Raw genomic sequence first — 15,564 nt, 5'->3', positions numbered from 1 at the left:
AGCCTTGGGAATAGAGTCTATAAATCAACAGTTCATTGTGGAGTACATATGTAGTGAAAAGAAATTGGATTGAAAGAAGATCTGTTAGTTGACAAGCTGGAATCCTGAGTCTGGATTGTCTCAGAATCCACCAGAATGGAAGGGAAAGTTATTTTGAGTAATTTGCAAGTGTGAGTGTACATGTTTTCCTCTGAAAAGCTTTTTGAGGCTTAAAGGAAAAGTGATACATTTTTGTATCAAGCAATTTGCTTACAAACCAATTTTTAGATTTCTATAAATAATAAAATTGAATTTAGGTATGAAATACACATTGATTTTCTTTTTATTTTATACCTTCTGTGATTTCAGAAGAACTTTTAATGTTTATTCTAAATGGATAATCACATTTGTACATGGTAATAGCATCCTAATCCTTTCTTAGATCAACTCTGTGTCCACTACAAATTAAAAATATATAAAAATGGTGTATTCATGTGGGAAGGGAAGAAAAGGAAAATTGAGTCAAGTGATGAATTTGAGGTATGGAACGAAGAGTGATTTTTCTCTCTTTTGATGCAACTGTGCTATTTTTGTAGCTTTTTTTATAAACCTCAAAAGGAGAAATCAGTGCCTTCAGAGTCAGAGTTTTCCTTTAAAAGCTAGGTATTTTTACAATCTTGATCTTATACTGATAAGCTCATTTTCATCAGCCTAGATTTGTTTTCACTTTCCAATAATGTATTCCTTGCTGTTTGGCAAGTAACCCCTTTATTAGAGATCTGAAAGAGGAGAAAATAAATTATTTAAGATTCTCAAGTCTGAATGCATAAGACAGTTTTTGTAATAAGCAAAACAAGTTACAGGAAATGGAATCTTTTTCAGCATCTCAAAGTTTGCTCTGCAGAAGAGAACTGCCCAGCAAGACACTGGCAGGACATCTTTATTTCTATTCCTGACATCTGTAGGTGCCACTGCCACCGCCGGTGGTGGTGATGATAAGTGATGGGAAAATGAACTGGGAGGTGATATATCTTCCTTGACAGATTTAAAGAACTGCCGTGGGCTGCCCAGAGGCAAGTCCTGACCGAGGACATTCTGGCGCCTGTGTCAGGTCCCTCTGGCACTGGCAGGCAAAGCTGTTAGAGGCAGGGGGCGATGCAGTAACTCTGTGGTTTAAATCTTTGCTTAGATCCTTTTTTTGAGGGGTGAACTGGAGGTTGCCCTACAAATTCTGAAGTATTCATTATTGTTGGTTAGTTAGTATCTGCCTTGTCCTTGTGTTATTACCATGGAGAGATTGAATTCATTACTCCATGCCCAGGATCCGAGGATACGCCCACATAAACATTTGAGTAGGATTGTCCTCAGATTTCGAGCTTTGCTCCCCATCCTCAAAGCCCGCCCGTACATTCCCCCATGGTGTAGTCTTAGATGTGGGCTGGATCCGTCTTAATCACAGGGGAAGAGTCTGACCTGAGTTACTATTCTGGCAAAGACAAACAGGCACAAATAAAATGCAATGAAGGACCCATGGCTACCCACTGGGGACCCTCCTGGGGAGCCCGGAGGAGCTGTGCTTACAGAGAGCCAGGCTGGGGACATTGGAAGCAAGCAGGAAAGTGTGCTCAAAGGCAGCCCTTGTACAAGTTACTTTTCTCATTTTGTTTGTCTAAATAAAATGATTTCTGGTTATAAAGCAGCTAACCTTTTTGGTTTTCTCTTGTGCTTCGTTCTTCTCCAGGACTTTTTAAGTAGCTGACGTTACTCAAAATGTGCAAAGAAGAATAATGGAAGCCCCTGAATACCTTGATTTGGATGAAATTGACTTCAGTGATGACATCTCTGTAAGTATTGCTCCTTGCAAGCAGTGCTTTCAGGAAGTTCTGCCTTAATCTATATGGGCTCCTTTCTCTGTTGTAGTCTGTATATTCTAAGCTTTTCCTACCACATTTAGAAATTAATAACAGAAATCCTGCTGTGGCAGACAAAGTGTGGTTTGGGGGCCTTCCTGACCAGGAAGTGAATGAATCCCACTTCATTTTGTGTGAACTTGGATGAAAAAGCATGTAACCTCACTGGGCTTCCCCTTCCTAATCTGTTTCTTTCTTGTCACAGTTATTCATTGGGTAAATGTATAAGTTGCCTGCAAATAGCAGGCACGTTCATAAATTTACTTATATACATAATTAACCCAATTGGTGTAGATGTCCATAATGTACATAATTAGTCCATTTTATATGACTGTCTGTGCACAGCCTGCATGCACTAATATTCACAAGGACACAGACTGAAGGATGGCCAAGTTATTAGTCTTTGAACAATAAGAGCTTTCAGTCACTGGAACTTTCAAAACATGGGTTGGACACTTGTTAGGAATATCAAGAAAAAGTCATGTATTGCTAAGGACAGGACAGGCTGACCTCTGAGGCCCTGATTCATCCTGTAGTACTGTGGACTGATGAACTTCTTAGTGTCCTCTGCACTCACTAACTTCCTGCTGCCTCCAGTCTGACTCCTGGCTGCTGTGAGTGTATGATCTGCCTGCTTGCTCAGAGTTTCTTGTGACTCACCCTGGGCCACATGGTCTATTCTGCCAGAGGCCGGACAGCAATGTTGGTCTCTCACACCCTAGCCCAGTTGGGCTGACTCTCAGAGTATATGATGAGAAGGTGGCTTTTCTGAACAAGTTATGTGCCTTTTCTTCTCAGGGCCAACACAGACCTCCTTTCTGACCTTACTTTCCATTGGTGTCTTGGTTTTGGTCACTTTCCATTGAGCAGTGGCAACTGTCTCAAAAACATAGGCTTTCACATGCCTCTGGCAGCAGTGTTATTCTTCTACTTTACTCATTCCCTTAAGTGAAATATGCATACTCTATGTAAGAATTGGATTCCTGGGGTGCTCTTGATGAATCACCCATTTTATTCAAGCCATGGGTGAATCTGCCTACCTTTTCCTACACGTGAATTCAGCCTTTCCCTCTTTCAGCTTCGGACAATTATTAGTCCTCATTAAGATGGATGTGAAGTAAGCGGTATCCCTCTCCCTTTTTAAATCACTATGCATGCATTCTCAATCACTTAGTCATGCCCAACTCTTTGCAACCCCATCAACTATGGCCCACCAGGCTCCTCTGTCCATGGGATTTCCCGGGCAAGAATACTGGAGTGGGCTTTGAAGGCACCAGTCTGGACTGCAGCCTCGTTCTGACCTTTACTGGCTATAGCACAGTAACTTTGCCTTGCTGAGATACCTACCTCATTTTTAAAATTGTTTCGAGGATTCAGTGAAATAATAATATACGGAAAGCACTTATCTTGGCACATAGTAAGTTGCTCTTAAAAATGGTAGCTTTTGTTATTATTTCAATGAATGCTACAATAATATTTATATGACCAATGGTGAAGAAAGAACTCCAGGGAAAAGACCAGGCATCATGTCAAGACTTTTTAAAAAAATACAATAGAGCAGTTGTGTTTATAGAAGAGTCATCTGGCAGCAGCCCATAATTTTGATGAATTAGGAATCTCCACTTGAAAGATAATAAAATATGTTAAGCAATAACTGAAGCTGTTTAGCGAATTAAGATTCAGAATTATGCAATATTTGAGCTTCTATAGCCTGACCACTCTGAAACATAAGTAAAGATCTCCATCTGCAATTGTGTAACTGCACTCAAACTCACCCCCTTTAGATATATTCCTATTGTTTGGATCTTTAACCTGCATTTAAACTGAAACCAGAAGGGAAAAATGAAATTGCATAGACTTGATAAACTAATGATAATGGTTAACATTGAGCACTTCCCAGGGGATAAGCATTATCTTGTTTAATACTCACAATAATTCTCTGAAGAAGGGAAAATCATTATTTTCCTTTTATAGATGAGGAAACTGAGGTGTGAGATGTTGTTTAACTTGCCCAGCGTCACCCACCGAATTAGGAGCACTGTCTTTGGAATATCTACTTTTAGCCCCAGTACTTGGGGCAACTTTACCCTTCCCCCAGGGAATGTTTAACAATACTTGGAGATGTTTTTGATTGTCGTAACTGGGGAGGTATTACCAGCATTTGTTGGGTAGAGACCAGGGATGGATTTAAACATCATGCAATGCCTAGGAAAATACCCTACCAGAAAGAATTATCTAGCCTAAGATACTGGCAGTACTGAGGATGAACAGTCCTGGTCTATTTCAATCCACTTAAAACTAAAGAAACTCTACTCTATCTTGGCATCCTCTGTAACATGGTAGATTATTTTATAGTTGTTCCGTCTCATCCAGGTTTAAGACCTTAAACATGTCAGAATATATTGTCCTATATAATGTCTTTAAGGGAAAAGAAGTGGACATAGCCTCTAAAATATTGAAATGATTGTTCTCAGTCTATTTAGGTAACCTAGGAGCAATAAATTTACAGCTGCTTTAAGGGCTAAGTGGATATAATTCAGATGCTAACACAAGGGGAAAAAACCCCACAAAGATGTGTTCAACTTGCTAATTCACTGGTATAACAAAAAATGTGTGTGCATGCATACTCTCTCAGTCATGTCCAGCTCTTTGCGACCCCATGGGCTGTAGCCCACCAGACTCCTCTGTCCACGGAATTTTCCAAGCAAGAATAGTGGAGTGGGTTGCCATTTCCTCCTCCAGAGGATCTTCATGACCCAGGGTTCAAACCCACATCTCGTGTGTCTCTTGCATTGACAGGCAAATTCATTATCATTGCACCATCTGGGAAGCCCAACAAGAAATGTTGTCTCCCATAAACCTGCCTGTATTGTTAAAATTCTGTAAACCTCCTTTTCTGACAGCCTCTATGCTTCTTTCCTGGTTTAGGGGCAGGAAGGGGGAAGGGGAATGCATAATACATTTGAAAAAGATGTTTACAAAAGAGATGCCCAAGTTTAAAACTCCTCTTCTTACTCTCCAACCATAGCCCTTTTACGTATTATAGGGTTTCTGTTTCATGATTTTCCCCCCTGGTTCTTGTTTTAATTAAAACACAAGCTGTATATTGGTACAGAAAAGCAGAGCTTTTTTGCCTTTACCTAATGAGACAAAACACAGAAGGCAATCAAATTATTTTGAAGTTTCCCAGACTCAAAAATAATGCTCATCTTTTGCAAAATGCAGAGTTTAAACTATACATTCTTGTAACTCTGCCATCTGAAAGGGCAGAACATTGTGCAATGACTGAGGGTCTGTGAGGGAGAGATGACGACACACATAAACACAGGGGCTCAAAGTTGGACTTTTCTGTCACTGCAAATGTGTTTACAGAGTCCCTTCTTTATTCCTATGGAAGCCAACTCTCTATCTTAAAAAGGAAAAATGCTCTGGAATATTATTTTACCATAGAGTTCTTAGTAGCCATGATGTATATTTTATGAAGAGAGGCCAATTTGCTGTCCTCAAAAATAAGATTATACACAGGACTGAACAAAGCAGAGGCCAAACCATGGATCCGCTGCAGTGCTCCACTCGTGAGCCATCAAATGTTGGCTGCGCCATGCACCGCAAGGAACTCTTTAAATCATTGGTCCTGGTTAATCCTCATATCAGCTCTGCAAGGCGGGCCCTATTTTTATCCTGTTTGGCGGATGAAAATAAGGCTTAGAGAGATAGTCTGACTTTTATAAGGTTACAGATAGATAAGTGGGAGGGTCGGGGTTTTAATACAGAACTGTTTGTGTTACTTTTTCTCTATTGAGCAATTCGGTTGAGTAAAATCATCTCTGGATCAGTCATCTCACCCATCACTATCCCTAGCTGTCCCTGAAGCGATTACAGAGTTCTTATCAAAAGTAAAGGAATTGGTATACAGTGTAAATAAATATTAATAAAATAAAAGAAGCTAGGAAAACTTAAGCAACCCTCCTAATTTAATTGTTCCTCAGTTTTTCCATCTGTTAAGTCATAAAAATCCATCTCTACCTATTGTCCTGTATTTTATGGAGAAGATATGAAATGTATATATATGTCCATACATAGACTCACACTTCTGTTCATATACAGACACAAATGCATATATATGTATATGCATATATTTATACAAATACCTACATGTACATATAAATATGTACAGATACATGTAAATAGACACACACAGGCATGTGTGCACATGCATATAAATAGAACTAAGTACAATGCTTTATTCCTCAGCACAGGACTTTTTCTTGCTTTTCTGTATCACCATGACTGCAGCTTTGGTGAAAGTTGACATTTTTGGCAATCGCATAGTGTATGTTTTGTGCAAATCAGATGAGATCAAGATCAATAAGTGTCCTTTCACTTTATTATCCCTTTTGACCCAAGCCCTTGCAGCCCAAGGTAATAGCACAGACTTAGGTGGATTCATTTTCCTAACGTGCTTAAGGGGCTTCCCCAGTGGCTCAGGGGTAAAGAATCCATCTGCAGTGCAGGAGCCACAGGAGATGTGGGTTTGGGTCAGGAAGAGCCCCTGGAGGAGGGCATGGCAACTGACTCCAGTAGTATTGTCTGAAGAATCCCATGAACAGAGGAACCTGGCGAGCTATGAGAGTCGGTCGCAAAGAGTAGGACACGACTGAAGCGACTGAGTAAGCTAGCAAAGTGCTTAAACCACAGGTAGAAAAATAAATTCTTATGGCAAATAAATCTCACCCTCAGTGAGTTTTCACATTTCTGTCCCACAGACTGGGCATCACTTACACTAAAATACCAGCCCTGCCCCCTGTTTGTGTACATCACCTTTTGCTCAACTCATTCCACTGACACTTCCCAGATTTCATTACATTCTGACCAAGAAGTGCTTCAAGGTAGTGGGAGACCTTGAGAAAGGGCCTGAAGGGCTTATCACATGGACCCAGGCACTGAGCTGGGGTGGGTAAAGAGTACAGCTTTTGTTCCAGTTTTAGGTGTGAAAAAAATCTAGAAAGATACTCAAGATACAGAGAACCTTGCTTGTCCCTCCTCTCTAGCTGTGCTCTAAAACTCTATTATCTTTCCTTGGTGCTTTCTAGAAGGTTACTAAGACGTTTAGGGGCTTCAGATTGCCTCCATCTCTTCTTTGCTGTCCCTGCCCTTCTGAGCCATCATCCTGCTCTTATTTCCGTTCAAACTTCTCTAAAGTGCTTCTCAGCAGGATCTGTTTCATCAGCTCTTCAGAATGCCCCAACTTTTGGCCGTGTTCTTTTTGTAATGTCTTGTGTCCAAGTCTCAATTACCTCTCATTGGTCCCTTCTCCAGCTCACAATTACTCAAAACCTCACACTTGTTCTAATATTATGTATGTCTTACCATTTTCTTAATACCTGCCAGGAAAGGAATTAAAAATAATCTAATCCAGGCAAAATTTAATTTCAAATTTATGTCCCACAGCTAGTGTTACAGTGCAGGCCTAGAACCCATGTCCCCAGACTCCAAACTTGGACCTGACTGACATCACTACCTGAGGGGGTAGAGAGCGATCTTATAGATATGGAGTGATTTCCTAGCAGAATGAGCAATTGGTTGATTTACTGTTTTGCCCTTCTCTTACTCTGCAAATAGTTTTCATCTTGCCCAACAGTCATGACACTTATTAAGTTGACTGTGCAGGTTATTTATGCAAACTCTTCACCATTTATGAACAAGTACATGTTATACCAGTCGACTCAACAGGCATATATTAAACATTTACAGTGTACCAGGCATGGTTCTAGACTTGAGGTGAATGACACAGATGTGTCCTGTGTTCTCACAGAGTTTACCATACCCTGTGATAACAGTTGAGCATATTATGAAATGTCAGGTTAACTTAAATAGTAGGTCACAATTAATTACAGTATCAAACTCCATTCTTGAAGTCAGTCTTTATATTTTGGTAGTGATTGTTATTGACTCACAATTAAAAGTATGCAATCATTGAAGTCAAATAAGGCTTGTAGTTGGCCATCTGCCCTACTGTAAGATAACTTGCTTTTCTAAATCTTTTATAGTTTGTAATTGTTGCCTCAATAGTTACCATTATTTTAGCTTCATTTCTAAATGCTCACTTTTTATACTTTTTAATTAAATAATAATGATAACTAACAATTTTTGAACACATGCTATGCATCAGACAGCATTCCTGATGTTTTTCATTTTTACCTCATAATCGTCACAGCCACATTCTGATGTAGATACCATTAGTACCTATTTTACAGAAACTTGTAATATGCAGAGATTGAGTAACTAAGAGTAATTAGCTGGAAAATGGTAAAGTCAGGCTATAACATGTGCAGTCTAGCTATAGAATCCAGGTATGTAACTACTGCATTGAAAAATGACTTCTGCTCAGCCCCTTGGTCACCTGTAGCCACCCTCGTTTACCCACATCCTTTCCCATCCATGACCACTCCCCACAGTAGACGATGATCATTCAATTCTGTGGTCTCATCGTCCCTTCACCAATGTGAATTTTCATCTTTTGTCTGACTGTACCTATTAACATTACAATAGAGTCGTTCCTGGTGTACTTCTAATATGGTCAGAGAGAATTACTGAATTTTCCCAAATACCAACCGCAAGCAATGTTTTAGTAAAGAAGAATTTGACACTTATCAATTTTTAAAATACCTCTTGAAACATAGGATAAAAACAAGGAGTAAGAGCAAAAATCAAATGCATTTAAAATAGGATAATTTATAATAATTTTCTTTAATAGAATCTGAATGGTGAAAAGAATTATATATTTAAAACAGACTGAGATATATATGACTTCCCAGATAGCTCAATGGTAAAGAATCCTCCTGTAATGCAGAAGATGTAGGAAATATGGGTTCGATCCCTGGGTCAGGAAGATCCTCTGGAGAAGGCAATGGCGACCCACTCCAGTATTCTTGCCTGGGAAATCCCATGGACAGAGGAGCCTGGTGAGCTACATCCATGGGGTCACAAAGAGTTGGACTTGACTGAGCACGCACACACGGGATTTGTTTAGTCACCAAGTCGTGTCCAACCCTATGTCTTTATGACCCTATGAACTGTGGCATACCAGGCTTTTCTGTCCTACACTATCTCCCAGAGTTTGTTCAAACTCATGTCCATTGAGTCAGTGATGACATCTAACCATCTTATCCTCTGTTGCCCCCTTCTCTTCCTGCCTTCAATCTTTCCCAGCATTAGGATCTTTTTCAGTGAGTCAGCTCTTCACATCAGGTGGCCAAAGTTTTGGAGCTTCAGCTTCAGCATCAGTCCTTCCAATGAATATTCAGGGTTTATTTCCTGGGTTTATTTCCTTTAGGATTAACTGGTTTGATCTCCTTGCTGTCCAAGGGACTCTGAAGAGTCTTCTCCAGCACCACAATTCAAAAGCATCAGTTCTTCAGCACCCAGTCTTCTTTATGGTCCAACCCTTACATCCGTACATGACTACTAGAAAAACCATAGCTTTGACTATACGGACCTTTGTCAGCAAAGTGATGTCTCTGCTTTCTAATAGGCTATTTAGGTTTATCATAGCTTTTCTTCTAAGGAGCAAGCATCTTTTAATTTCATGGCTACAGTCACTGTCCATAGTGATTTTAGAGCCCAAGAAAAGAAAATCTGTTACCATTTCCACTTTTTCCCCATCTATTTGTCATAAAGTAATGGGACCAGATGCCATGATCTTAGTTTTTCAATGCTGAGTTTTAACCAACTTTTTCGCCCTTCTCTTTCACCCTCATCAAGAAGCTCTTTAGTTCCTCTTGACTTTCTGCCATTAAAGTGGTATCATCTGCTTATCTGAGGTTTTTGATATTTTTCCCCGCAATCTCGATTCCAGCTTGTGATTCATCCAGCCCAGCATTTCACATGATGTACTCTGCTTAAGTTAGTTCAGTCACTCTGTCATGTCCGACTCTTTGCAATCCTATGGACTGCACCTGCGTGGTGACAGTATTCAGCCTTGATGTACTCCGTTCCCAATTTTGAACCAAACTGTTCCAGGTCTGGTTCTAACTGTTGCTTCTTGACCTCCATACAGGTTTCTTTGGAGACAGGTAAGGTGATCTGGTATTCCCATCTCTTTAAGAATTTTCCATGCACAGGATATATATATGAATTTGCAGATGACCAGTGTCTATACTATGTAGAGGTGATGGTTGAAACTGTGGGAATCAGTAAGGTCACCTGAGAAGCATGGAATATGAAAAGGGAAGAATGTCCCAAGAAAGGAACTGTGCAGAAGTGTGTCCTGTGAGGAAGGAGGAAAAAGAAGCTTCTCCAAAGAAGACAGGAAAGAAGTTTTCAAAGATATAAGAGGAAACTAAGGGAGATAAAAAGAGGGGGAGGGATGATTTAAAGAATTTAAGGGACTACTTACAATGGTCAAGCGTGGGAAATAGGTCATTAGAAAGAGCAATGTCTGAAAACTGCCACTGGATTTTGCCGTTAAAACTCACTGGTGGCCACAATAAGAGCAGTGCCTGTGGGTGACGGCACACATAACACGTCGCTGTGGCTGGAGGAGTGAATGCAGAGCTGAGGAAGTGGAGACAGGAACCAAGGCAGTTCTTTCAAAAAAGATGGCTGTGAACACGTGAGCAGAAAACTCCACCCATGACCAGATGAGGAGGCAGCGTGCCTGGAGGTGGTGGGGGTGCCTGTTTAATTTTATAGGATCAGAGGAGAGAGCTGATGTTGAGAGAGTGGCTGAGGAGAAGGAGAGAAGAGAGGGTGATGGCGGAGCATGAGTCTGAGGAGACGGGAGAGAAGGAGTTCTGAGCCATAACAGCAGGCTAGCGTTATGAAGGTGTGGAGTGTGAGTACCACATCCTCAGAGAAGGGAAAACAGCGCATGATCTGTTAGGGAGGGCGTGGAGTCAGGACACTACTCCCCTGAAGTGGGCCATTGGAGAGGAGGTCACAGTTTTAGGAAAATATCGCACTTCTCAAAATCTCTGTTCAGCTGTGTGCCTTTGCTTTCCCTACCAGCTTTGCGTGTACACATTTTTGTCATCTTTAGTGTGTGACTGTGTAGATGCCTGCTTGAATTTTGGAAAGCTACGTGAGAAACCACGAATTTCAGGATAGTTGTTTGGATGACTGGCCTAGTTGTTTCTTTTGGAAACTCAATGCGACCTTAGTTGTTTAAAAGTCTCTCACTTGAAAAGGTGTTAGGATTTTAGTTCTTTCATTTTCTGTGGCTCATGACCATTTGAGTAATGTCTGCTCGTTCACCCAACTGGCTCCAGTTCTCAGGAGCAAGGGCCAAAGCTTTTCAGCCCTGAATAGTATGTAGGGTGGTCAGTGGTCCCCAAAGCCCAGTGTAGAAGTCACAGCCTGTAATTATGAATCCCATGCACGTTCAAACTGTTTTGCATGGCAGAGTGACAACATTGGGATGTATAGGATCATCTTAACATCATAGCAACTCTGTGTAGTTTGTGAAACTAAGTTTCAGTGTCTGTTCTTGGGCATGGGTTCTCTTGGACGAGGAAAGACCAAAGAAGTGAAATAAAGTGCTGAGACAGGCTGGGCTGTCCTTCCTTTCCTTTCCAGTCCCAGCCTGGCCCCACTCTTCCTGTCTCATCAGTTCTCAAGTCTTGATCTCCTGAACTGCAAATCATGAGAGGCACAAAGATGAGGAGGGAAGAGCTGTGGTACACACAAGGAAGATGAATTAGAGAGAAGAGACCAGAACATTTAACATCATTTTATAGCTTGCAGATTGACTTCACTTACATGATCTCATGTGATTATCTGTGTTTTCTAAATAAAGAAATGGAGCTTCAGAGATTGGAAATGATTTTTCTGCCCAGAACTACAAAGTTAATAAATGTCAGAAGTAGGACTTGAATCCAGAGCTTCTGGCTCCAAATCCATTCTCTGTACGAAAAGCTAAGGCACCAGCTGCCACTCATGCTGTGACTATATTAGAAGTGCTTATTCTTTTAAATATGTCCTGATTACATTGCTAGACTGGTAGGTATGGTGTTTTCTAAGATGATTAGTGCTATATAAATATTACTGAGTACTACCAGTGGCTCAGATGATAAAGAATCTCTCTGCAATGCAGCAGACCTGGATTCCATCCCTGGGTCGGGAAGATGTGATCCCTGGTCCTTCTCCAGGGATTCCCTGGAGAAGGAAATGACAGCCCATTCCAGTATTCTTGCCTGGAAAATCCCATGGACAGAAGAGCCTGGTGAGCTTGAGTCTATGGGGTTGCAAAGAGTTGGACACAACTGAGCAACTAACGTGCACATGAAGTTTCTTAAGAAGATTCAGTTCAGTCACTCAGTCGTGTCTGACTCTTTGCGACCCCATGAATCTCAGCACGCCAGGCCTCCCTGTCCATCACCGACTCCTGGAGTTTACCCAAACCCATGTCGATCGAGTCGGTAATGCCATCCAACCATCTCATCCTCTGTCGTCTCCTTCTCCTCCTGCCCCCAATCCTTCCCAGCACTAGGGTCTTTTCCAGTGACTCAACTCTTTGCATGAGGTGGCCAAAGTATTGAAGTTTCAGCTTCAACATCAGTCCTTCCAATGAACACCCAGGACTGATCTCCTTTAGGATGGACTGGTTGGATCTTCTTGCAGTCCAAGGGACTCTCAGGAGTCTTCTCCAACACCACAGTTCAAAAGCATCAATTCTTCGGCGTTTAGCTTTCTTCACCGTCCAGCTCTGACATCCATACATGACCACTAGAAAAACCATAGCCTTGACTAGACGGACTTTTGTTGGCAAAGTAATGTCTCTGCTTTTCAATATGCTATCTAGGTTGGTCATAACCTTCCTTCCAAGGAGTAAGCGTCTTTTAATTTCATGGCTGCAATCACCATCAGCAGTGATTTTGGAGCCCAAAAAATTAAAGTCTGACACTGTTTCCACTGTTTCCCCATCTATTTCCCATGAAGTGATGGGACCAGATGCCATGATCTTCGTTTTCTGAACGTTGAGCTTTAAGCCAACTTTTTCTCTCTCCTCTTTCACTTTCATCAAGAGGCTCTTTAGGTCTTCTTCACTTTCTGCCATAAGGGTGGTGTCATCTGCATATCTGAGGTTATTGATATTTCTCCCGGCAATCTTGATTCCAACTTGTGTTTCTTCCAGCCCAGCGTTTCTCATGATGTACTCTGCATAGAAGTTAAATTACCAGGGTGACAATATACAGCCTTGACATACTCCTTTTCCTATTTGGAACCAGTCTGTTGTTCCATGTCCAGTTCTAACTGTTGCTTCCTGACCTGCATGCAGGTTTCTCAAGAGACAGGTCAGATGGTCTGGTATTCCCATCTCTTTCAGAATTTTCCACAGTTTATTGTGATTCACACAGTCAAAGGCTTTGGCATAGTCAATAAAGCAGAAATAGATGTTTTTCTGGAACTCTCTTGCTTTTTTGATGATCCAGTGGATGATTAAGTGCTATATAAGAAGACTGGTGCTATATAAATATTAAGCACTACCATTATTAGTATTAGTATTGCCACCAATATCATGGGCTGCCTAGGAAAATTCATTTTATTCAGTTCAGTGTCTGGGTTCCTTGGTGGCTCAGAGGTTAAAGCGTCTGCCTCCAATGTGAGAGACCCGGGTTCAATCCCTGGGTTGGAAAGATCCCCTGGAGAAGGAAATGGCAACCCACTCCAGTATTCTTGCCTGGAGAATCCCATGGATGGAAGAGCCTGGTGGGTTACAGTCCATGGGGTCGCAAAGAGTCGAACACGTCTGAGTGACTTCACTTCATTTCTTCACTTCACTAAGCACCTAGTATCTCTGGCAAATAAAATATTGTCCATACCCTCAGGAAGCAGAGAAAGACATTATGTAAAGGTATAGATGAAATGTCACATGATGGATTCTGTACTGAACATATGGCCAAGATAAAGAAATAAAGAACAGTGGTTCTTGAGCTTCACTAGGCATCAGAATCACCTGAATGGTTTGTAAGAACACAGATTGCTATTGTTGTTCAGTTGCTCAGTTGTGTCCCACTCTTTACGACTCTATGGGCTGTAGCACGCCAGTCTTCCCTGTTCTCTACTATCTTCTGGAGTTTGCTCAATCTCATGTTCATTGAGTTGATGATGCCACCCAACCATCTTATCCTCTGTCACCCCCTTGTCCCCCTGCTGTCAGTCTTTCCTGGATTGCTGGGCCCTGCTTAAAGTTTCTGGGGTGGGGCCCAAGAATGTGAATTCCTAACAAGTTCCTAAATGGTGTTAATGCCATTGATCCGGCCACCACACTTTGAAAGCTGAGATAAGTTCCACCTGGGAGGATCAGAGAAGATATTATGAGGGATCCACAAGAAATATAATATTACCAGAAGAACCAGAAGAAGACAGTGGTGAGAGATGAGTCTAAGCTCATGGAAGGCTGCCCATGCCACACTAAGGCCTGTTGATCATTCTCCTAGGGGCAGGGCAGAGCCCCTGAAGATTTGAAACCGAGAAGCATCTTAGTCAAATTTACATTTTAGAAAGCTAAGTAATTTTAGAGCAAGTACAGAAGCATAGAAGGAATTCCCACTTAGAACCTAAATATGAAAGAACTTGCTTGACCATCTATAATATTGTGTCCCAGGATTAATCACATGTGTGTATAGCTTAGCCTTTCAGTCAGTGAATAAGTTGTTGTGTGCCATGCATGTATACCAAAGACATCATCCTTTCCCTTGGACACTTGCGGGAGCCAGCACAGCACGGGGAAACGACAGAGCACACGGCAAGGTTTTCTTATCAAGGGCAGAAAAGCCTTTTCTGACTCACTTCACTTAGCGTGATAGCCCCTGAAAAATAAAGTGAAGTCAAGTGAAAGTTGCTCAGTCATGTCTGACTCTTTGTGATCCCATCGTCTATAAAGTCTATGGAATTCTCCAGGCCAGAATACTGGAGTGGGTTGCCATTCCCTTCCCCAGGGGATCTTTCCAACTCAGGGATCAAACCCAGGTCCCCTGCATTGCAGGCAGATTCTTTACCAGCTGAGCCACCAGGGAAACCCATGATAGTCCCTAGTTGCATCCATCTAAAACATGGCACAAATGAACCTATCTATGAAACTGAAATAGAATCACAGACATAGAAAATAGACTGGTGGTTGCCAAGAGGGAGGGGATTGGAAGAAGGCTGGATTGGGAGTTTGGTATTAGCAGATGCAAACTGGTATATGTAGAATGGATAAACAACAAGGTCCTACTGTAGAGGGATAAGATGCAAACTGGTATATGTAGAATGGATAAACTACAAAGTCCTTGGAGGGAACTGTATTCAATATCCTATGATAAACCACAATGGAAAAGAATATGAAAAAGAATGTGTGTATATATATAAAACTGAGTCACTTTGTTATACACAGCAATAGTGAACACAACATTATAAGTCAACTATACTTCAATTTTAAATAATTAACTAATTTTTTAGAAAGAGTATGTTCAGTCAGGGCTGAAGCAATCAGGCAGGGTTTCACAGAGAATGTAGAACTCTGAAACCTTGGCCTTAAGAAGCTGGCCTTGAGGAGCAAGGAGCATTTTCCCAGCCAGAAGAAAGTGTTGCAGGCAAGGAGTCCCCGGAGTAAAGGAAATGAAGGGAAACTAAACTTTGAATGCACAGGGACATGGAAGAAGTGGAGGCAACTGTTCAGTCTTTGGCAGGG

General features: G+C 41.4%; 1 protein-coding gene across 14 annotated transcripts in view; it reads left to right on the top strand.

Moving 5' to 3' along the window:
- SNCAIP (synuclein alpha interacting protein) overlaps positions 1 to 15,564 on the top strand; it is a 162,011-nt gene that overhangs the window by 81,405 nt on the left and 65,042 nt on the right. For all 14 annotated transcript variants that reach the window (XM_081499049.1, XM_081499040.1, XM_081499047.1 and 11 more), the window contains one exon: positions 1,721 to 1,823. In XM_081499049.1, the coding sequence (XP_081355175.1) occupies positions 1,767 to 1,823 (57 nt within the window). In that variant the 5' untranslated portion in view covers positions 1,721 to 1,766. The remainder of the gene's footprint in view (positions 1 to 1,720; positions 1,824 to 15,564) is intronic.

This window comes from Giraffa tippelskirchi, chromosome 6, assembly GCF_054371585.1.
Source record: "Giraffa tippelskirchi isolate mGirTip1 chromosome 6, T2T-mGirTip1v1.2.pri, whole genome shotgun sequence".
Lineage (NCBI taxonomy): Eukaryota > Metazoa > Chordata > Mammalia > Artiodactyla > Giraffidae > Giraffa > Giraffa tippelskirchi.
Note: the sequence above shows the minus strand (reverse complement) of the source record. Positions and strands in the feature narration are given on the sequence as shown.